Source organism: Tachypleus tridentatus, chromosome 8 (assembly GCF_004210375.1).
Source record: "Tachypleus tridentatus isolate NWPU-2018 chromosome 8, ASM421037v1, whole genome shotgun sequence".
Classification (NCBI taxonomy): domain Eukaryota; kingdom Metazoa; phylum Arthropoda; class Merostomata; order Xiphosura; family Limulidae; genus Tachypleus; species Tachypleus tridentatus.
The window spans coordinates 122809010-122834719 of NC_134832.1; the positions used below are offsets into that span (position 1 = coordinate 122809010).

General features: G+C 32.7%; 1 protein-coding gene across 1 annotated transcript in view; it reads left to right on the forward strand.

Moving 5' to 3' along the window:
- The first annotated feature begins 2109 nt into the window (after window positions 1-2109).
- The window catches only part of LOC143223376 (TAF5-like RNA polymerase II p300/CBP-associated factor-associated factor 65 kDa subunit 5L), a 36380-nt gene continuing 12779 nt past the window's right edge, over window positions 2110-25710 (forward strand). The window contains exons 1-8 of the mRNA XM_076451283.1: window positions 2110-2269; window positions 4749-4906; window positions 5343-5461; window positions 6709-6838; window positions 8066-8129; window positions 13440-13494; window positions 17531-17768; window positions 18745-18936. Coding sequence (XP_076307398.1) covers window positions 2174-2269; window positions 4749-4906; window positions 5343-5461; window positions 6709-6838; window positions 8066-8129; window positions 13440-13494; window positions 17531-17768; window positions 18745-18936 — 1052 coding nt within the window. The 5' untranslated portion in view covers window positions 2110-2173. The remainder of the gene's footprint in view (window positions 2270-4748; window positions 4907-5342; window positions 5462-6708; window positions 6839-8065; window positions 8130-13439; window positions 13495-17530; window positions 17769-18744; window positions 18937-25710) is intronic.

A 25710-nucleotide genomic window follows, 5' to 3' on the forward strand; every position in this document is an offset into this window, starting at 1 on the left:
TTATTTGACCTCTGTGAATCGTTGATTAAAAACAAAGAATACTTTAAGACTTAAAAATAATTTTGTCTGGTTACAAATATCTTCTGGTGTTCCTATAATCGCCTCCAGTGACTCAATGGCAAGAATAAAAGCTTGTAACTGTTCCTATATTTTTATTCTTTTGTTAAATAATTCAACTTGTCCTATTCAAATAACTTTTTGCAAATATGGCAAAAGTAAAAGATAAATTTAACAAAAAATAAAACGTTTTAGAATAAGAATTTAGTCAACGATAACTTAAAATGCAAATCTAAGAAATAATTTATGAAAAAATAATAATTCAATTGGCCTCTTTATAATGTTCGATCCAGAATGGACAGGTAATTAGGCGCTTGACTCACAATCTGAGAGTTGCGGATTCGAGTCCCTGACACACCAAACATGCTCGCTCTTTCAGCCACGAAGCTTTTATAATGTGATGGTCAAACCCACTAATTGTTGATAAAAGAGTAGCCCAAGAGTTGGCAGAGAGTGGTAATGATTAGCCGCCTTCCTTCTGGCCTTACACTGCTAAACTCGAAACGGCTAAAGCAGATAATCCTCGTGTAGCTTTACGCGAAATTAAAAAAAAAAGATTTTTAATATTTCTAATGTTATTGTTCGTAACCAGCTTTTTCACTTCTGCAACTAGGCCAATACCCTAGACCTATTGAAAATACTGATGAGCAAATGGGTGAAAAGTAAATGATTAAGTGGGTCATGATAAAGATGCACTGAAATCAAAATTGCTAGCAAAAAAATGAAACCCATTTTGTTACATCTATACACTAAACACTACATTTATAAATCCAGGTACAAATTACAAAATTATAATTGCTAATTCTAGTAGTGAATGAAGGTTTTCCTGGGCAATGAAGTGTGGTGAACAAAAGTTGTTCTGAAATACTAATATTACATTATTACATACCTATGATTTAAGCTCTGTAATGGAATAATTAATTAAGATGAGTGTGGGAAAATATGCAACAGAATGTGATTTTTATCATAGCTACGTACTGAGCACTGCATATAAAAATGAATTTTACATGTGGTTGTAGACGTATGCTTTGTCTAGCCCAACAGTGACGTGCATTTGTGGATAGTTGGGTGGGCTTTAAACCTTGCGTTCCTCTTCTTATGTCTCAATGTACCTTCTTTTGGATCGTAAAAAAAATGTCTATAACTACTAAAAAATATGCTTCATTCGACGCCTTACTTGCTGGGAGTTAAGGGAAAATAAAATTTTCAAATGAATGGCATACAGGGTTTAAAAGGAATTTATTGAAAAATGTGTATCAGAAGCACCCCTAGTCTCCATAGTCTCCCCCTAACACGCCTCCATCTAAATACTTTCCTTACCATGCTTAATAAGTAAAAAGTGTGTTTTTTTTATCTGCACCTCAAATGGTGAATTTCGATACTAAATGTTTGGTTTTCTTGGACAGTAACGCATGGCGACAAAAGATAGGTTTGAAATACTGTTTATGAACTGTCCGAAAGGAATTTTATGACAAAACATATTCATTTGAGTATAATCTTCATCTAAAATCATTAGGCTTATTAGTTATGTTGTTTTACCAACTTTCGGCTTTGGACTCTTTTTTACTTTGTTCAATTTACTATTGAAATTACATCGTCAATAAATAATTTGTCTAAACACAAATCACGGTACAGCATAACAAATTGCACGTTGTTGTTGTTTTTACACTCACACTTATCTTTCTCACAAATTACCAAATGTAAGTTACTTAATTTTATTATTTTATACACAAAACGCACATGTATAATATTCATGGTTTTATTATATATGGCAAAAAGTTTGTTGAAAATCATTTGTAGATCTCTAATTGTAGACCACTGATTGCCTTCGTATAAAAAAATATTATTTTGCTCATGATTGTAATTGTAGATTTTTAGGAATGAGAATTAAATCACTGTTTTATATTTTAAATATATATATATGTATATTTATTATGCACTTCAAAAAGCGAACTTTTATAAACCTTGAAAATTAAGAACAGTGTTCACATTTTGTAAATAATATCTTAAGACTGGTGATATAGTAGTGATAAATGCTATATGGTTATTATTCGCTAGGTGGCAATGTCATCTTTATGGGGAGAGATTTGTCAAATTTTGGAAACATGGTTTTATTATGAAAATAAAGAGTTTTTCGTTTGAAATGAAGCGAAGTCGGAGTGAGCTTGTTTCTTCAGCAGTAGGAAGTTTTCTGAGAAGAAGACAGTATTCGGTAAGTTTAAGTTTATAGCCATAATATTTTATACGTGATTGGCTCATTTCTGTCATTCAACCCTTATTATTTAGAACTTAAGTCATTAACTTGGCTAAGTTTAAAATTGTAATTAAAAGTTTGAATAGAACTTGAAGTAACAGTGGTTAACCAGTTTATCAAGTTGATATGAAATTACATATATTCCACTGTTTCTTGTTATTTTAGTTATATTAAGTTTGCGTGGTATTACATGTTGTATGGTTTTTATGTAATAGCTAAAACTCACAAAAATAGTAGGCACACTCCACCTATTCATAGTTTAACCTTATTATACTTGTAATTTGCATCTCAAGACAGCTGGTATGAGTATTAAAACTTTTATTTAAGTAGAGAACAACTTTTTGACCTTCTTAGGTCATATTCAGGTTAACAAAAAAAGGATGACCTAAGAATATTGAAATATTGTTTTCTATTATCTTCTAATAAATGTGTTAATACCCATACTAGCCATCTTGAGATACATTTTTATTTCAAGTGGGTTTCTCATCATCATGAAACACTTCTCATCTAATACATTTTGAAATTTGGCATGGTCTGCTAGATAGTGTATCAACTTGTAGTTTGCAAGACATGAGATTGAACACCATCATTTGACATGCTCGTCCTTTCAGCTATGAGGCATTATAAATATATGGCATTAATCCAACTATTGGTGAGTAAATGGTAGTTCAAGAGTTGGAAGTGAGTGGTGTGCTGACTGTCTTCCAGTTGTCTGTCACTTCAAAATTAGAGGTGGCTAGTGTCGATAACCTTCAAGTATTTTTACATGGAATTTAACAAACAAACAACACGTGTTGAAGAATGAGAGTATTTTTGTTAATATTACTGTATAGAACAATTTTGAAAGAAGTGGTCATAAATGAAAACTAAAAATTTGGGTTTCATTAGGATAAATTTTAATTTCAAGATTTATAATTAAGCTATGTCTTAATTTTATAGTAGATTTTTAGCAACAAGAAATTACAGTTTTTGGTTTTAAACTCGCAAACCACATGAAATTTATCTACCAGTTAATTTCAAACTGCTGAAAACATTGTTATTGGAAATGCCTAATGTAAATCACTAAATATAGGGTGTGAATTTTCCATCTGTGTTAGGTTTTGTTAAGAATATGGATGTTGCATCATTAATATCTCTTTCTTTTTCAATATTTACAATACTTTCTCTTAGCTTAAATGTGCTCTTGAAACTGATTTATATGTGTGTGAAATATAATTTTGCATGAAAAATATAACCTATGAAAGTGTACATTGTTTTGATCATAAATATTTACTCTTGCAGGTATTGTACTTTGACTAAAATCCAATTTATGAGGCATAATTAAGCATGGTAATAAAAGCTGTTATATAACAGACAAAGCAACAAATTACATAATACACCAATGTCATACTGGCAAGTAATATGTAATAATACATTTGATATTTAAATTTTGAATATGATGAATTAACATCATCACACATAAGTTAAATAGTTATATTACCCTTAATTTTGAAATAAATTTCAAAATGAGTAATGACAAATGCATTGTACTAGTTTTTTATACATGAAGAAACTAGGTTTTATGTTTGTAATAAACAAAAGTTAGCTTTGAATGACTGACATCTAGCAATGTATATAATCCTCTTATTGTCTCACTGAGGCATTCATAGTACCAAGTTTTACATTTTGGGATCTAATAGTGAGATTCTGTATTCTTACCCTATCATAAAGGCTAAACCTAAGAGTAATGAGTATCCTGAAAATTATAATATTTTTATTTTTTTTGTGAGAAGTCATGTTTGCTTGGCCTTATGAATAACAAACAAACATACCCACCTTGATGATGGGAAAAATTTAAGTTAAGCAGTTAAGTTAAATTAATTTATGGAATTAAAAAAGGTTAATTGTTTTCCACTCTTGAGTTTACTGAACTACTCACGCTACCCACTGCAAAAAGTAATTATTGAGAGTCGAAGAGCCACTTAACAGTAACATATGGTAGATCAACACTTTTATTCATTAACTTACTCTACATTTTGGAATGTGACAAACATTGTATGATTATTTCTTAACAGTTTAGTGTAGAATATTCCGCTTGCAAAATAAAATTTTGCATTCACATTTATTTGTGTGTTTTACCATTATTTCAAAAGTAAATGTTGAGCTTTGCTTGTCACATATTTTCAAGTGGGTTTCTCAAAGAGACATTACTGTGCACATTATATATAAAATAGAGTACTGTATATAACTGTGTAAAGGAAACATAAGAAAAAAAATATTGTGTACCTTTTTTCTGTCTTTAATTAGTATGTTTTTTGTTTATCTGTTATAGACATTGTTGATACTAATAATATAACATATAATTTACAACCAGGATACAGACTACTGTTATTAACCATAGCACATATAATAGAGCTTTTAATTCTCATAACCTTTCTCTTTTTTTTTTTCTTTTCAGGACTCTGAGACATTCAAAAAAAGTGACCTGAACATTCATCAAGTTCTTCAGGAGATGACTTTAAATGCCACTGTCTGTGTTGGTACAGGAATGAGAAATGCTTTCAGCTACACCAGCATCAGTGGAGATGCCACTGCTGTGGATCAGCAGTACACAAGGTAACATAAGAGGTCTTGTCAAAATACTTAAAAATCAGCATTGCATTTGAAGGTATAGTTTTGTAATTGTAACTAGGTTGTATCTAATTGTGGAGTCTATAAAATAGATGGTGATATATGAGTATATCATTTCCAGATATTAAACTATAAAGATGCCAAGAAATAAACAAAAATATATATTTTGTGACAAAAATTAGAGTTTTATATATTTATATTAAATCATAATAGTATATTGATACTTAGATTTTTTGAAAGATATGGGTTTTGAAAAGTTTCTCTGTAAATCAATGTGAGTTACTGATTTATGAAAGTTGTTTTAATAATGTAAATCAAGACAAGAAAGAAATCAATACAAGTTAATATTCATCACACTTTTCTTTTTAATAACAGTATTTTGTGAGATTATCATTAATTCTTCGATTATTCTGTTTTATAGGTTGAAGAACTTTTTATCTGAAGCCTTAGAGCCTTACAAGTCTGAACTCTCATACATTCTCTTCCCTATGTTTATCCATCTTTACTTGGAATTGGTGACTAATGGTCAGAAAACTGCAGGTAAACAGAATTAAGTGTCCCATCACAGTACTTTTGTAAGTTTTGTAAAATGTTTTTTATAACTTAAAGAGATTAACAGTTTACTTTATTTAGCTCTAATATGAAAACTAATGATTTTCAGAATTATTTGTTTTAAGAAATTGTATTTTCACAAAATTATATGCATAATAAAGTTGAAACTTCATTGGTAAAGCACCAAACTATTCCTGACACCAACATATTTAGCCATTAAGGATTCTTTATGCTATAGTTTGTCCTATACTAATTCTGTAAAATATTTTACTGTTTATAGTATTATAAAATGAAACTGTAACATTGAACAATTATTTCACTATTATTGCATTGTTTAGAATAAATATACTAAGTCCTGTGAATATTGTTCAAGGCTGCTCTCAAGTATGTGGTACAAATAATTGTAACCATGGAGACTAGAGCACTTGCTGAATTTCCACAAGTCCTGTTGGTTATCAAATTATCTAAAAACTTTATTTGTAAAATTTAAATATTCTTATACCTGCATTTCTTTGTTCTTTTAACTTAAATTAATTATATTGTGTACGGTTAAAAAGGTGGTTTATGTATATAAAGGGGCATGGCAGGTCTGTATACAAAAACAAATTAGATAACCAATTGGTTAGTTTCATTTTTATAAATGTGCTACTGTCTTCTCCCATAAGTACATACTCCAATATGAAGCATGACTGAGTGGCATGCTTCATTCAGTTTAATCATGAAGTCGCCAATACTTGTCATTTGGTGTCTTTTTATTCTTTCATAACTAAAATAAAGTTTACAGTTTCTTTTTATACTTGGATTAAGGTGAGATAATGCAAATTCAACATTTGACTATTTAATATACAAATTCAACATTTTACTAAGTAATATATATATTAAACATTTTACTACATATACAAATTCAATGCTTTACTATGTCCTTTTCTAACTAATCATTGAAGTATGGAAATTTAAAACCTTTTTATAATTACAAATTTACAAGAATAGTTTGAGGCTGAAAACAGAAATTTGTAATAAACTAAGACATGGTTATATATCTAGAGACTTGTCTTTGTGAAGTTTTCTGTATGTTTCTGCCTTATTCAAAAGGTGTTTCAAAACTTCAAATGATTCAGTGTTTGTTTTGGGGAATCTTAATTTATGCCTTGATGTGTTGGAAAGTTGTTGTGTTTTTTTTATATAAAAGGTATATTTTTTCTGCTTGCAATAACTTGATTAAATTTGTTTTCCAGCCCAAAAGTTTCATTCCAGACATCATGGGCTTTTTCTTCATTCCCAAGAGTACAAAAGTGTAGCAGAGAGTCTTTGCAGTATTGTTACTCTTCAAGATTTGGCAAAGTTTTCTACTGTTAAGGAAATTAGGTAATAGGATGTGTAAAGTTTTTTCTTAATGAAAGAATTAAGATACAAAGACTTTGAACCTTATAATTTGTAATCATTAACTAGCCAGTGTTTTCAAACTGCCTGAACTTCATTTGTGAAAATGCCAACAGTTCTCTGTATGGAACTCAGACCTGATATGAGTAATTTTAGACTTGGCCTGTAATGCTGTGGATAGTGAGATTAAAACTTGTATGTTGGCTATATGAGATTTATGAAACCTTTGGTATATTTTTTATATGTATATTTGGATATCTAACATTGAAATTTCAAATGTTTTATTTAAAAAAATCTTATAATATCTAATAAAATATGTTAAAGTTTCAGAGATAAAGAAAAGTTTTGTATGTACTGTTCATCATTGTGTGTTTATGGTTCTTGATTCATTACTGAGTCATTACCCTTCTGTTTTATGGTAATTTGTAAGAAGATTATAAAGCTATTAACAGCAATTGTTTTTATTTGATCATACAGAAATTGCTATGTTTTGGTGACAATCTTGAACAAGGGAAAAATCTAATAAATCAGTTTATCATACAAGACTTTGTATAAACTTAGAAATCAATTACTTGCTATGGAAATGCAATAAAACTCCAAAAATGTTATTTTGATATTGATGAAAAGTGTTCCCAAAGCAGGGTTACTTTTGCTTGGGGCCATATTTTGACCAAGAATTGCACTGTAAGGATGTTTTTTCAATATATTTGTGACATTTACAACACTTTGTACAATTAGTAAAAATAATAATAATATCCATAAACTACTGCAGATGATTTTCATATTTCAGTCTATCAATCACTGAATGACATAAGACAATGAAAGTGGTTACTGTGAGAAGAACAAAGTATATTGTTTTCTTATTATTCCTTCTGCCTTAAAGCTTCTTTACCCAAAATTCAAGTGACTTTCACCAAACTCTTGATACTAAGAAGAAAAATAACTAATTTTCAGATGAAAAAGGAAAAACAATAAACAATTAAAGTTGTAAAATCAAAAGCTCTAACATCAAATTATTTTTAAAAAACATTTTAATTCATTTTATCAGTTGTTATATGTTATGATACCAAAAGAAGATATTAGTATCTGTACAACTTCTCAATTTTAGGGATAAATATATGCATTTTCAATTAAGTAATTTTTTTTGGTAGTTAAATGTGTGTTTATTTTCTTTCGTGGATTTCTCTTAACTGTTTTTATTTACTCTTCCAGGGAAAATAAGTTCCATGTACAACTTAGTGAAGATTGTGTGGAATATTTCTTGAAATTTTTAAAGGTAAGACTCCTGTGTACACAATTATTTTATCTTAGTTTTTAAATTATGTTGCTTTTTGACCCTTTGATGTCAGTTTTTTCTATCGTTATATGTCTGTGTGTATGTGAATGTTAAGCGAAACTGTATTGTGAACATGAACTAATAGTGCAATCTCGCATAAGTGAAGATAGTGAAAATGTGCGAATTTATATTACTCCATGAATTGGACATGGCACAAAAAGGTTATGTTAATTAAAACTAGACAATGGATAAAATTTAACATACTGTTAGTAATACAGCAATGTAATGAGGGTTATTACCTAAGGTTCAGTAAAAGCGCAAACAAAATAACAATTCCTGAAAAGGAGGAAGGAGTTTGACACTAAACTTGATCCTCCCTGGTCCAAAACATCTATTGAATCCTGAGGAAGAATAAGATGTTAATTGTTGTTATTTATCATTTTCATTAGAACATGAATTCAATTTGTAAATATAATTTATTACAGTGATAGGTAGAATAAGTCCATGAAATAACATTTGAGGGGTGTAGTGTTGGTGTTTTTATTATATCAAGTATTTATTTTTAAAATATGAAACACTAAGAGCTTAATCATTCTGTGCCCCGGCATGGCTAGATGGTTAAGGCACTTGATTCGTAATTGGAGGGTCTCGAGTTCAATCCCAATCGCATCAAACATGCTTGCCCTTTCAGCCATGGGGGCATTGTAATGTGATGGCTGATCCCACTATTCATTGGTAAAAGTGTATCTCAAGAGTTGGTGGTGATAACTAGCTGCCTTCCCTCTATTCTAATTCTGCTAAATTTGGGACCGCTATCACAGATAGCCCTTGAGTAGTTTTGCATGAAATTCAAAACAAACAAACAATAATCCTTCTGTATGTGATATTCAAAACATTCTTTTTCTTTTGTTTAATTGCTATAACAGACCTTGACTAGGTTAAAGTTTTGGTGAGTTTATGTAGTATATTGAAAAATGGTTGCTGTCAATGGCTGCTTTTTGAGCCATGAGTAAAGTGAAGAGCTGCAAGATGTATATCCAGAAGTTCATGCAGAAATAGTCTTTATCTTTTTTGAATGGCTAGTTGTGACTTTTATAACTTGGTATTTCAGTCAGTTCTTATCATTTTACACATTTGTTTGTTTTTTCTCACTTTTCTGAGATGTTTCCAAACATTTGAAACAGCAACATATAACGCGCTTGGCGAAGTTTCTTAGTGTTACTTTTGTAGGGTTCCTGAAATATATCAGGCTTATTCACAAAGAACACTTGTTACTTTGTGAAAAACATAAAACTTTTGTATAAATTAATGTAAATGTAAAATAACAGTTACCAATCTGTATTATATCTTCAGTAAGTCACTGTTAGTAACTATTTATTTGGATTTTTTTTTTCCGCTGCAAGAAGTATGTTCCAGCTTTGTCAGTTTTCCTAACAGTAACTTTTAGTATTAATTTTTGTGGTATACCAAAAATTCTTATATACAAATCTGATAAGATATACAGATTTAATACAGAAAGAACTAGGAAATATTTAATGTTTTGTGATAGTAATAAAGAAAAACTGTGGAAAATTTAATAGCTAGGTTCATGTTGTTTTGATAGTGCTGTATTTTCAGAGTTGAAAATATTCATTTAAGATATTTTGTATTAGTGTGCTATTTATCATTTCTGCTGATCTAATAACATTGTAGTTATAATTTGTGTATATATACAGAGATGCCAACCATTATGGTTTGAGCATAATCATTATGATTTTGGTGTATACATTATGACTATATGCTCATACAGACAAATATTACGATATGTTGCAACTCCCAAATGATTATATATTATATAGGCCTATACAATAAAGTGATAAATTGTTCCTCCATGGCTTGAAAGGGGTAAAAAGAAAATTTCTAGTGAGATACAAATAAATTTGATAATAAATAAAAGACCGTAGTCCAAATGGCTACTTGCGATAATCTCCGACATCTACCAATAGTTTCAGTGCAATGCTTCTCCACACTGGGTACATGGGGGAATCCATAGTTATGTCATTGGTGCTGGTCAGACAATCAGCGCTCACGTAGATGGGTATTTCTCATTTTCTAAGCGGCATAGAAAGATCAATGCGATCGTTCACAAGATGGAAAAAAAAAGGCCTTGTTCACCAGATTGTCTTGTTTCTGGCAAATCTAAAGGAACTAAAACTGTGAATCAAAAATTTAGGAAAGAGTATAGTGCAAAATATCCGATTATTGCATCAAAAGTCAGTGACAGTCGTGCGTTTTATACAGTTTGTCACATTGATTTTTCTGTGGAGCATGGTGGTATAAACGATTGTTCCATACATACAAAATCGGCATCTCACCAACAAAAGGCTGAGGAGAAGACAAAAATGATGCAGGTAATGACATGAGTAAGAATTCAGAATATGAAACCATAAATGCAGAAGTGATGTTCACGCAATTTGTCATTGCTCATAATTTACCCCTAGCTGTAGCCAATCATGCAGGATATCTATTCAGAAAAATATTCCCAGACTCTGATATAGCGAAAAAATATGACTATGCTAGAACCAAAACTACAGCCATTGTACAAATGTTGGGTTGAGAAGATGACAAAATGATTTCAAGTGTACTTACTAACAGTGCTTACAGTTTAGCTACAGGTAGATCCACAGATGTGGATGACTCAAAATTGTATCCAGTGGTTGTACGATATCTTGACCCTTTGCTTGGAAAAATTGTTTGTTCTCTTTTGACAATGGTGGAATGGAAAGAAGCTTCAACAGGAGAGAATATTTTCAAGCTTTTGGACCACGAACTGACAAAGAGGAAAATTCCATGGGAAAACTGTCTTAGTTTTTCTTCAGATTATGCCTCAGTTATGTCTGGTATGGGTAAAGGTGTGATGGGACACATCTCAAGACAACAGCCTAGAATTTTCTTCATGGGCTGTGCCTGTCACCTCATGAATATTGCTGCCCAGAAAGCTTCCAGAGAACTGCCCTGCCCAATTTCTGATATATTGATAGATATCTGCTATTTTCTGGACAAAAGTGCTAGCAGAAAACAACATTTCAAAGAGTTTCAAGGATTGTTTTACAAAGAAACAAGAAAAATTCTACAACTTGTTAACACAAGATCGCTATCACTTGGGGTGTGCCTCAACAGAATATTGGACATGTGGAAGCCATTGAAGAAGTATTTTCACTGTGAAAAGGAAAAACTAGATTCAAAAGGATCTAAACGTGCAGCTCAGCCAGGCAGCAAGACATTAACAGTCAGGATATCCTCTCAGCCACACAGGGACACAAGACAACAAAGCAGACAAAGAAACATTTGATAAAACTCAATATATGTTTAGGCAGTCTGACCTTGAACTAAAGACGAGACAATCAATGAAAGAAGAGAAGAAAACGAAACCTAGCAAGGAAGTAACCAGGAAAAGTTATGTGCAGAGCAAGTTAGATAAGTTAACAGTCTTCTTGGTCAATAAAAAGAACTTGTTATTTTGTCTTTTTCTTCAGTATGCAATATCTCTATTTGAGCAAGCTAATTTGATAGTGTAAAGAGAAGAACCTTGCATACACATTATGCACAGAACTCTGATTACACAAGTTAAAAATATACTTGTCAGATACATCAAGCCAAAATATCTTGACTACAACAATGAATCCTTGCACAAATCTGATGAGGCAGTTTCTATTGGAAATGCTGCCAAGGAATACATTGTTAAATATGAAAAGGACCTGGACCTGATCAGCTTCTACACCAGTGTCAAGAAATACTATATTGCAGCTACAAATTACTTGATGAAACATTTCCCTCTAAATGATGAACTTCTGATTCACGCAGAGGTTGCTGACCCAGAACTGAAAGTCAGGAAAGATTTCTCTTCTCTATGCTTCTTCACAGACAGGTATCCTGTTCTTGTCAATACACATGAGCACGACACTATTGACAAGTTGGAAGGGCAAGATTTGAACTATCAAATTGATACTTTCTCAGAAACTGTCCTTCAGTTGAATGTTGACAAGTTTTGGGTTCAGCTGTCTACAGTTAAGGATGGAAATGGCAACCAGAAGTATGACATACTGTGTAGTGTTATGCTTGGAATTCTTACAGTCTTCCATTCTAATGCTGACAGTGAAAGGATATATAGTTTAGTGACTAAAAACAAAAGCAAGTTCAGACCAAACTTGAGCACCTCAGTTTTGAGCAGTATTATAACACACAAGATGTGTATGCAGTCAAATGGACAATGTTGTTATAACTCCCAAACATCCAGAGACATTTTCATGAAAGTAAAGGTTGTAACAGCTGCAAAACTATTACAAGTGTCATAAACGTGGTATAAACTAATCCTTACACAAAGGCCTTTTCTGCTTACTGTTTGTGCATGTTCAATGTTGTTTTACCAGTATGTTTGTTACTCTGAACTAAATAAAAGACATAATTTCAAAAGAATTTTTTTAAATTTATTTATTAAATACACAAAACAGTCATAAGTGAGCAATCTATAGCAGTAATAAATAATAATAGTTATAATAATAATATAATAATAAACAGCTTAGAGACATTGGTCAGGCCTAGTAGCTGCAAATGATAAAGGGCTCTGTCTGCAATCATTACGCTCAATCATTTGAAATAGTTGGCATCTCTGTATATATTTAGAAGACTGCTGTTTGAAACTTTCCAACACACGTCAAAAGTAAAAATAACTGGAAAACTGCTTCTGTCTTAAAGTTGTTCCTTCAGTTAATGACTCTGTGTTTTAATTTCTAAACATTTGTGTGTGTGTGTGTGTGTGTATATAGCATAAATAAAATTTAGTCAATCATAACAATGAATCACTGTATTGGTCATAGTGTTTTTTGGTATTTGTGGATATTTGTGTTAATACATGAAAAAATATATATTATTCATTATCTACATAGAGCTGACTCTAGATGTACAATAAAGGTTTAACATTTGATTGGAAATTGAATTGAAATCATTAAAAATCTTAGGAATAGACATGAATTTATTTTTTCGTATATATGATTTTTATATCATGCTTTATTCCTACTTGTATTAGACCAAAGTTTTTAGTTTGTGTTTTGTTACATGCAAAATATGTACCTGATAGATGTAGATTTACACTGAGAAGAAATCATGAGTTACCAAGAATATATAGATAGTAAACAGAGGTACCTTTGGTTATTGTACTAAACAGAAAAAAGAAAATTTTATTAACAGCATATTTTTTTAAAACTAGCTCAGTGTTTGACACTACAGATTAGATAAACAGTAGTTTATTATATTTCTGTGTTTTCTTTCCAGGACAATGACCAACTTATACTTCTTCAAGTGTTAAACATGTACTTTTGTATTGAAGGTGAGGAGAATGTGGTTGTAGTTAGATATAAATAAAATACATTTATTAATGCATTTATTGTAACATGAATGAATTAACTTTGTTTAACCCAGTTTTGCATGAAGATTACTTATGAATGATTTCACAGCTGAGATGTCTATCACTCGTTTCCCTGCCACCTCTTGCAAAGTTAAAACAATGCTAAAATGTAATTTAAATAATCAAAAGTAAATTTACATTACTATTGTACAGTGACTGTACTTTGAATTTTAGCTTTCAAAACTGTTTTTTCAACAGACTATACATTCTAAATCTTTCCTGTGTATACTGACAGCTGTAAAAACAATATAATAATTTAGTTTTGGTTTCTATCTGTTTGTGGCTAATGAAAATATAAAAATAAAATACTAAGCTTCAGTATTTAATTATAAGTGTATTTAGGTAAATATGAAACTAGTGTTGAGGCTTGCTGAGGAAACTGTAATTATTGTCCGTTTCATTTTCACATGTTTCATACAAACAAAATTATTTCCAACATCATCTTACTATTATGCTTTTAACTCATTCTGTCTTGTCTATCTGGTGATATATCAATGTTAGAAATCCTAAGAGTGAACTTATAAATACCATTTTACTTTTGTAAATATTATTTTGAAGAACAAGGGTCAATAAGATAATTTTTTACATAATTTTAACTTTTTTATTTGCACATGTTTTTTGACATTATCTCACATGTGTTGAAAAAGCCACTGAAGTACCAAAAACATATTTTCATAATACCCATAACTTGTACACACACATACACACACAAATTCCATGTTGTGTAGATTAAGTTCACATAATCACTGTTCAATTATTTTGAAACATCTCTGTACGCTGATATAAAACTAGGCTGGTAACATTGTTTTATTATGTAAAACAGGTGGATAGTGTTAGATATAAATTCTTTGTAATCAGTATTACAACTTGAAAATACAGAGAAACAAACTAAGTTGAGTATTTTACAGACCAGATGTGCAGACAGTTTTGTACATATCTTACCTAAGTATTCCTCAAACAGAATCATACAAGACAGGTGTTTGAGTAGTCACATGAAAATCTTTATCATCAGTTAACTTGTGAGACCATTATAATCTGTTCCAATTGATGTTTCTTCTCCTTGATGCATTTTCTTTGTAAGATCAAGCACATCTATTGTAGTCTTTCTTTTTTCCATCTTCACTTAACAGTTTGTGTAAACTACTTTTTGCCCAAGTGTCTTTTGCTGTACTAAGCTGAATGTGCAGGGATAACATTACCACTCATGACTAATGCTTGGATTCATTTGTTCAGTGACATAACAGTTATATGAGTACATAACATATTTGTTATAACTGTTACCTTATTCCCCAGTGACTCAACAGCATGTCTGAGGGCTTAGAATCCTAAAAATTGATTTCAATACCATTGATGTATCCCTGTGCTTAATAACAAACAGAAGCTCTTATCCCCTGGCATGATATTTATTCATTTGAGCTCAAGCTTGTTTAAAGAAGCATCATGAGTGGAACATGGATGAAAACCAACAAAATCATGGTGAATGGAATAGTAGTTCTGTTTATGGCTTCTCACCATCTTTGACTGAAATTTTCTTTTATCTTTAAAGTGTCATTATATAGTCTTCATATATACTTTGTCCTTTTAGTTTCACTTGGCATACAACAAATTAATATTTCTTCAGCATAATTTAAGGGCCTGATAATACTATTAAAATGTGTGAGCCACATGAACTATCAAGTAATGCAACAAAATATTATTAATTTCATAAGATGGTAACTAGAAAAATGTTTTAATTATTGTTAATAGTGTAATTTATGTATAACCTTGCAATTGGCTGTACTTTGCAAGTTGTGATTTCACTGTGTGATGCATAAGGTAAATATAAGGTCAGCATAGGTTAATTTAGTAGGCATCTTTTGTATGTTGTGCATTTACATCACAAAAGAACAGATTTAAACATTTTTGAAATATAACAAGAAATTATCTTGACATTTTAACATGGCATGCTTTATTATTTATGACAATGATAAAGGACATACTTAAGGTGTTTAAAGATAGGGTATACATTAAAAAAATAGATGCAACTAGGAAAAACTACCTTAACTGTAGTTCCATTAAAGGTGAAACACCTTCCAAGGTAAACATTTATTTTTTTGACTGACACAAGATGGTCAAATATTAGTTTTCAGAATTGAATGACGTAGTTTACTTGCTACCTTCACCCTGTCTAGGCTGGGAAACACCTTTCAGGTTTTGAGTTCACACCTGAATATCAGATTTCAAAAAAATTATTAAAAATAACTATATCAAAGGATTTTACTCAAAGATCTTACAGAATCTACATTTTCTCATTTTGTAATATTTTATAATTCACAAAGAGAAATGTTTAAAATCTTGTCATTTTCTACCCAGTTCTGAAGAATCTTTTCTGTAATCATCATACCAAATTTTTTAATACAATTAATCTGTTCTTCCCAAACAATACACCTATATTTTGTTGGAAACTATTATTCTGTCAGTTTATTTCTCACATGATTTTCATTCTCTCAATGATTTTATTAGTGCAACCTCTCTCTTCACCTTTTCAGGATGTCTGAATACATGATGTGTACCACTACAAATATAACTTAGCATTGAATATATTGGTAGGTATAGCTTAAACACCACAGAGCAAATTATAAACCAATTACTTCAATGTAAAGTGAATGGAGTGGTATGAGAGGGAATTTACTACTTCATGCAAAAGCAATTGAAGTATATCTCTTGCAGGGAAGAAAAACAGGGCTTAATAGGTAACTTAAAAGACTTAGAAAATGAAACCCAAACACCTTAGTTTTTTGTTATTGTTGTAAATGTTATTTTTATTTCTGAAATTGTATTTGTTTGAAAGTTATAGCAGTTTTTGTTTATGACAATATATCAGGTAAGCTGTATTAGATTTATTGAGTATGATATCAATTGTGAATAATCCTTAATTATAAAATGTTATTGTTAATTAAGCTTAATACATACAAACAAAACTAAAGTAATGAAAAAAAAACTATATTTTTTAGATGCAAACTGAACTCAATCAAGAATATTTTTAGTAAAAATACTGTTTTATAGTGTGATCTGATGCTGTTGTGTTTTTCATGATTTTTAGTTGGAAGTGGTGATTAATACTGTTAGCAAAATAAGGTATAAAAAGATATATCTTAATGAATATCAATCATGTTGAAGCTGATTATATATATAAAATGAAACATTTTTTATTAACACAAAATAAATTCAAATTATTAAACAAAAGGGAACCTTGAACTTTCTACAAACTTTAGGAAATAGTTTGAGCAATGTATTAAAACTGAGTTAGTCCAGAGTGTGTAAGGAAGTTATGTTAGTCATCTTGTAATTTACTGTAAGCCAGTAAATATTCAAAGCATGAATCTGTTTTCAGATAGAAAGAGTAAATTAGTAAGTAAATGTAATTTCTGTTAGATACTGTTTATTTGTCAAGGTAAGTCTGTTATTGAATGTTGGTTCATGACCACAAAATTTGAAGTTGAATAAGTAAAACATTATTGTTATCATTAAGATATGACAACTTTCCATCATTATTTTTGCTGAATAATCCTAAAGATCCTGGCAACTAATAGAAATCATTACAACAGTATGTGTTGTCTTCTGCTGTAGTTCAGTTCTAGTCCAGATAATTTGAAACTGAATGCAAAAATTATTTTTGGTTTGTGTTTACTGCTTCTGAATTATTGATTTTCAATTTTAATTATATCTTTTCAGTTGTTGTTTATAGAGTTAAGTGATCATAAATTGGGAGTTTTGGAAAACCTGTCGTGCTATAATTAAAATTTTCTCCTGTAATAAAATCACAAATCATATTCAAATTAAAGTATGGTATTAAGAGCTCCACTATTAATTTGAAATATAAATATGAAAAGACAATATATATATATATATTAATTGAACAGTTTTATAGATACAATGCTACAAAATATTGATTTAATTGTATTTGTTGCTATTTCAGTGGTTAATTTATCAGATCGTGATTCTAGCAACCTGCATATTCAAGAAGATAGTCCACCAATAAAAGTCAGCCAAATTTCAAGTCCTGTTTGTGAGATTAAGAATGAAAAAAGTCCTAAGTCACTTACTAATAGTAAAGAATCTTTGGAAGCTTTGAAACAGGCCATCAAGAAAGTGTCAGAGAGTCCTCCTTGCCTTCCTTCAGTGTGTTTGTATACTGTGAACAATACAAACCAGGGGTATGTGTTTTTTCTTCTTTTTTTATGAAAATTTAAAACTTTTTCAAATTGGTTCCTAAACTAAATTCAGTTTACATTATCCTTGATTGGCAGTGGTTTAATATGACTCTTTGATAAATGAGTCATTAGTTCAATGAAAAAGAAACATCTCTCAGTGGAATCATTTGTTTATTTTAAACATTTAAATCTAAGTTTTCATAATTATAGAATTGGTTTCAGATTTTTGGTAAAAAGCATATATTCATTAAATACCAACCTTTAGCTTATTACTCTTGTTTGCCAAGATTTCTGTTCACTGCAAGGTCTAAAAATATCAGACTTGGGTGGTACATTTATAAAACTTAGTTTATATTCAAGGTGACTGAATATTAAAAGATATAAGACTCTTGGAATTTTAGATAATATTCTAAAGAGCAAATTCAAAAATTAAAAGTATTTAAATATATTGTTGTTTAATGGTTATGTTTTGGTAATAATGTTAGTGAATAATTCAAAATGGTTCTTCTACTACTATTCGTACTGAAGCTTCAAGAGTGAAATGTTCACTGAAGTTTGTTTTAATAACTTATCAAGAATAAAGTGTCTAAGTTTTTCCATCATGCTATACAAATTATTAAAAAAAAGCTACATAATGGTTGCTTGTGTTCATTACCTGTTTTTGTCACTGGAGGCCAGTCTTTATCTTCACAGGCTTAACAGTGTGAGCTTGTCTCAGGTTACAACTCACCTGTTTATGAAAACTAGTTTTCATCTTCACAGACTTTGTGTTGCTTGTCTCAAGTTACCACACTCCTGTCTATGAAAATCAATTTTTACCTTTATAGACTTAGTAGTGTTAACTTATTCCAGGTTACCACATTCTGGTTCCTGTGGTCCAGTTTCTTTTTTTTTTTTTAATATCCTTAAAATATCAGAATGAGTCATATAAATATATTTGCACTGAAGTTATGTTTATGTTTAATTTTTATCTTCACAGACTTAGTAGCGTCAGCTTGTCCCAGGATACTACTCTTTTGGCTGGTGGCTTTGAGAATTCGAGCATTCGTCTATGGAGCCTGACGCCCAAAGCTTTAGAATCAGTGAAAACTGATGTTGATGTATCTAAGGTTCACCTTGGGTATGATATTTTGCCAGAAGATGATGAAATGGAAAATGATGTTTCTTCAAGGTAAATTATTATATAAATCTGTTCATGTATTTTCAAATAAATAGGTTGAAATGGGGTGAAAAAAAGTCATATGAGCATTTGTGATCACTGATTAACTCCTTTGCTTCCAAATTAATTTTATGTATTTATTTTGGCATTCCGTTAAAATGTGAAACTGATTTATTAAGAACACTTATAGATAACTATAAGGAACACATCTAAAGAAATATGATTTATCATGTAGTTTCAGTTAATTGATCAGGAATACTGGTAGATAAATACAAGTAATTTTGTAGTTGATAAGTTAAGAAGACATAGTTTTGAATGAATTTTAGTTTCAACTTTAACCTTTTTGAAAAGATCAGAGATCAAAAGTCACGTCATCACATTTGTTGACTTGCATTCAAAATTTATTCCCCTCGAGGTTGATTCCTGTATGTGGTGAAGGGACTTCCCAGAGAAAGTTTGTACTTTCAGTTTATCTCCTCTGGGATCTGAACACCCACCCATATATTTGCCATGTGTGGTGACCTGTGAAGGGGATGAGAAGATCCTTGTTGTTGAAGGGTTCAACCCTGAGACACCACTTTGACCTTGAAATCCTGTAGACAGATAGCTTTTGGTTGGCTTCCCATAAAGGTCAGTCGACTGGTCCATCTGGGCTAGAGTCAATGAAATACCCATGTTGAACATTCTCAACAAGTGTTATGGACATTGTATCTAATATTCGTGTGTGGTTATAGTGCTCACAAGACCCTGGCATTCCTGCAATGCCCTTGTTTGGCATTGCAGTATGTCTCTTCATAAGGCTTCTTAGTGGGTGAGGACAGTGGGCATTAAAATGTTCTTACTTTATTATGGATACCCCCCTCCATGCAGAAAAAATAAATAAAAAAAATTATGACTGGTAAACAGAGGTGAATGGATGACTGTTCAACAATCACCATCACAGTTAGTTTCTGTACCTATATTTCTCATTTTGCATTAATTATATGAGAACTCCTTATGGCAGAAGTCTCCCTTTTTTATTCAAATTAGATTAGAGGGGCTTGCTGGCTCTCACAAGTCAGTGAGGAAGTTATGTTCTTGAGACATTTTGATGAAAACATCTTCACCACAACACACCAAACTCCTCTTGAAATTGAAGGCTATGGAGAATATACCTATTGAGATTACTCCCCATGCTGCTCTGAATTCCTTAAGAGGAGTTATTGTTGAGAGTGGTTTAAAGAGTGTTCCCAGGTTGGCGATCCTAGTTGAATTCTCTAACCAAGGTATTTTTTTCAGTGTCCTGTATCTCCACTCAGAAGGACAGAATAATGCTATCTACAAATGTTCTTATTTTTATGTTCATATCACTATGCCCTCCTGCCACGATCAAGGCAGGATACTTAAATTGTAAGGTACAGCCATATATTCTCAACCCTCTCTGATCTTTCCAGTGCCAGCAGTTAGAACATTTAAAGCCCTCTTATAGTGGATCTTTAAGATGTGCTCATTGTGGCTGCAAAGTCCATGATACCTACAAGTTCAAACTGGAACCACACTGTGTTAACAGTAGTGGTTCACACTCCTCGTACTTTCAATCTTGCTCTAATTGGAAAGAGAGAGGTGCAACTTTAAAAATTTTAAACAATATTTCATATCCTGAAGTTCAGAATATACTGTCCTCCACTCCATCTTGGATATGTGTTGCTGCACTCCATTCAAGTGCTACAGTGGATATGTGGACAAATCACTCCTGCCTCCAACAGAGTCATTTGTAAAGCATCTGAAGAGTCTTTTGCCCTCCATGGTTAAAAGAATTGACAAGTCTTCATCTACTGCCATCTCTATCACCAAACTCTCCTTCCAGTAGTTCTGGATCCATCTTCTTCTCTGGCCCCGAAATGAAGACTGACCATTCATGTCAGCAGCTACTGTAATTGCCCTTTCAACCCAGGGCAGGATCCATGAAGATTGATAGACCTCCTTTCAATAAAGAAAAAAACATGATCAAAAACAGAAGGGCTCTCTGTCTAGTTCTCCTCCACTGAAGTAAAAATGGCCACTTTGACACAGTGGAACTGTCAACTTTTCAATCAAATGTAGATTACATTATTGATTTGATTGATTCTTATCATCCTGTATGTGCCTCTTCTTGGAGGAAATGTTTCCGAAACCTGCCAATGCAGTGACCTTTTGGCAGTCTTCTTTGTACAGAAATGACAGTTTATGTAATGGTAGAGGTGGCACTGAGGGTCAATCACCATGTGTCCACCCTGTCTTTGCCACTCAATACACACTTGGAGGCTGTATCCATTTGTGTTTCCTTGAGCCATACCATCACTGTTTGTTCCTCTACCTGTCTCCCGGTGAGACCTATGATTAGTCAGACCTTGATGCTCTCATTGAACAGTTTGCCAACTCTCTTTTTAATCCTGGGAGATTTTATTTGACATAATTCCCTCTGGGGTGGTGCCAATATTAATTGGAGGGGTTGTTCTATAGAGCTTATGCTCTTGTATCACAACCTTTTTCTTTTCAATACTGGTTTTCTATACTTATTTTCATGCACCAAGTCATTCTTTTACTACTATTGATCTCTCTACTGCTCCCCCTCACTTTTCCCTTACTTTTCTTGAAGGATTGGCAGTGACCCACATAGCAGTGATCATTTTTCTGTCATTTTAAGAGAAACTGGCCATGGTCGATGCCACTTGAGCCATGTGTCTCAATCAAACCTGGACCAGGAAAACTAGCTCTCTTTCACTGCTCTATCAGGACTTGATTTTGCCATCATCTGTAAGTCATTGATAAACAACTGCATGGCAGCAGTGACTGACTACTATCCAGGCAGCTGCTCAGTGTATTTCTAAAACCTCAATTTATTTTTCACAGTATCCTTGTCTGTAATGGAATCCTGCTTGTCACATGGTGGTTGAAGGGTCAAACCCTAATACACCACTTTGGTCTTGAATTCCTGTAGACAGACGTCATTGGGTTGGCATCCCCAAAGATCAATTGGCTAGTCCACTTGGGCTAGGGTTAACCACGTACCAGTGTTGGGCATTCTCAGTGGGTGTTGTGGACATTGTGTCTGATGCTAGTATTTGGGTATACTGCTCACAAAACCCTGGCATTGCTGCAGTATCCTTGTTTGACATTGTAGTGCATCATCTTGAAAAGATCATGCTGGGTGAGGTCAGTGGGCACCAAAATATTCTTTCTTTATTATGGATGTTCCAACCTAAAGTAAAAATAAAATATTGAAAAACAGACCATAGGTACATGACCATGTCTTGAAGATTCTGAACAGCAATCTTCAACTTTTTCAATAAGAAAATAGACTAGAAGGGGCTTACTAGCTGTCTTAAGGTAGTAAAAAAGCTTTGTTCTGGGAAACATCCACTCCAAAACAGAGTGAACTCCTCTTGCATTCAAAGGCCATTGAGGATATACCCTTTGAGACAACTCCCCATGCTACTTTGAATTTGTCATAAGGAGTTATTGCTGTGAAGGATTTGAAAAACATCCTTGGTTTCTCCACCCAAGAAGTTTCTCTAATGAGGTGTATCTTCACTCACAAAGATGGAATTATGATGCTGACAAGCATCCTAATTTTGACGTTTATATCACCATGTCCACATGCCACCATCAAGACAGATTATCTGAATTGGAAGGTGTGGCCATATATACCAAACTCTCTCAAATATTTCTAATGTTAGTGGTTTGGTCAATCAAAGACATCATGTTGTGATTCCTTGACGTGTCCTCATTGTGGTGGCAAGGACCATGACACCTACGAGTGCAAAAATGACCATCATTGTGCTAAATATAGTGGCTGTCAACTCTTTTACTTTCATTCTTGCCCTAGGTGGGTGGAGGTAAAAGAGGTACAGCATTTGAGAATGGTTCACAACATTTCTAACCCTGAGACTTGAAAGTTAGTGTCCACCACTCCATCTCAGATGTATGCTGCTGCACTCCATTCCACTGTTACAATGGGAGTGCAGGCAGATCTCTCTCTGTCTCCAATAGAGTCATTTTCAAACCACGTGAAAAAGCTTTTGCCCTCTGTTGTTAAGAGAGTTGATAAGTCAACATCAACACCTATCTCTATCCTTACCATTCTGTCCAGTAGCTACCCAGACCCATTTCCTTTGGCTCCGGCTTCTGGTGTTTCCTCGGGTCCCCCATCTTCTTCAGCCCTGAGATGAAGAATGATTATTCGATCATGCCCTCAGTCACTAGAATATTCATCTGCTTACAGAGACCTACTCACTCGAGCTAGAGCAGGAATCATCTCTCACCTGCTTCTCTTGTTATTCTTCTGGTTGTTTTTTACCAGATTTCACAGGAGAATGTTTTTCCTGATGCTTGGCACCATGCTATTGTCCCCCTTTTTCTAAGCCTAGGAAAGATCCCAAGGTTCCTTCAAACTACTGTCCAATTGCTCTGATGAGCTGTCTCTGTAAGATCTTAGAGAGGATGGTTAATGCTCATCTTGTTTGGTTCCTCAAATCAAACAATGTCCTCTTGCCCACCCAGTATGAGTTCTGACAACAGCATTCCACCATAGACCACCTGATTTAACTTGAGACGTCAATCAGAAAAGTCTTTCTCAAGTGAAAACATGTTTCTGAATTTTTTTACCTTGAGAAAGCTTATGATACTATGTGGAATTATGGCATGCTGCAAGACATCCACTCATACTGTTTGCGTGGCCATTTGCTCATTTTTATTAAACATTTTTTAATGGATTGGTGATTCCACGTCAGTGTAGATTTGACACTTTCCCGTTTTTTTTCACAGGAAATTGGAGTTCTGCAGGGCTGATCTTAAGTGTCACACTTTTCATTATAAAGATTAATGCCATCAGTGGGCAAGTCCACCCTACATTTGCTAGTGGTCTCTATGTCAACAACATCCATATCTCATATCAGTTGTAAAGCATGAGGTTTACTGAGCAGCAACTACAGACTGCCCTCAATCATTTACTGGAGAAGATCATAGCAAACAGTTTAACCTTTTCTCTCTATAAAACCATTTACATGCACTTTTATCACCAACAGAGTATTTATCCTGTTCCTAAGCTCCATCTTAGCAAAGTTTTAGTTCTTGGGGCTTGTATTTGAACTTAGCTGTCTTTCATTCTGCATATCAAGCAGCAACACATCAAGTGTACAAGGGCACTGAACATTCTCCATGTCCTCTCTTACACTTCTTGAGGAGCAGATTGATGTTTTATACCAAAGATCTATTGTGCCCTCATTTGATCGAAACTCACTATGGGCCTCTGGTCTTTAGCTCTGCAAGGACCTTGGTCTTGAAAATGTTGCACCTTGTTCACCATGTTAGGCTTCAGCTTTACACAGGGGCTTTCTGCACTTCTTTAGTCCAGAGTTTGTATACTGAATCTCCTCTGCACCTCTGTCATTTGCAACTGTCTTTACTGTATACTTGAATCCTTATCTCAACATTCCACCTGAGGTTGTGTTTTCCTTCTTTAGTGTGCCATGCTTTTTCAGAATAGACAGTCTGCTTTTGTTTTTTTTGGCCTTCATATCCAGGCTCATTTAGCTGAATTGGATCTGTTCTTGGGTGGCATTGTTGTGTCCATTCATCATCCCATACCACCAAAGTGTCCTTTCTTTGAATCATTTGTAGAAGGTGGATAATTCCAGTTGGAAGTACCATGTTTTACTTGCCTAATATCTTTTACATCATCCTACCATCCCCTTTTATTCAAATGGCTTGAAAGTGGGTGCCTCTGTGGGCTCTGTCATGGTCTGTTGTGGTTAGGTGGTCGCACACAGAATTCTCTCTACAGTTGGTGTTCATTGCTGTATTGTATGCCATTTCTCTTGCACTGGTTCATGTAGAAGCTATGCAGTATACCATTTGTACTATTTTTATCGACTCACCTTGCTCTTCACTGGCCCTGGAATCACTTCACATTAGTTCTTACCCTGTTGTCATTGATATTCAAAATTGACTGGCCCATTTCTCTTTGTCATCCATTTCTATTCAATATTTGTGGATACCAGACCACATCAGTAATTGCAGGAATAATCTCACTGACACCACAGCTATGTCCTTCTGCTCTAGTGCCTTACTATAGGTGGACTTTGGTCCTATATTATAGACTCAGATCTGCATCAATTTTCCAGATCAAATATTCTGCTACTCTTTTGCCATCCTGCTTCCATAAGGATCAGATGGAGGATGTTGTCCTAGTTAAGCTACACATTGGTCAGTTTTTTACTTTTTTTTGTTATTATTTTATCTGGGACTGATGCACCAATGTATGGTTTGTGTGACACTCAAGTCACAGTAGCCCACATTTTACTGTCAAGCTGTCAATACAACTGTGAGCAACAGCACCATTTTAGGCATATTGTTACTATGATGTTAGACACTGTCCACCTCAGTTGTGTTTTTAAATTTTTAAGGGACATTGGACTTTTTAGTTCTATTTAAGTTTCTGAGTTGAAAATTTTCCTTAGTTCTAACATGATTTCTTTTTATGTATTTTAATAATTTTACTTTTATTTTTAATTTTTCTACCAGTTGTTTGATGGTGATAGCCTAGTTGGTTATGCCATTAAATGTCAAACAACCAATCAAAATTTTATCGAACTACTATTTTATGAATTTATGTAAATAAGTTTGGAATCAAATTATACATTATATTTCAATCTTTAATATTATTAATGAGCTAATTTTTGATTTAAAAGTAAATATTAAAAGAACACATTTAAATATAGTTTTTAGTGAATCATGTGGTATGCTGAATGCAACACTGGTTAACAT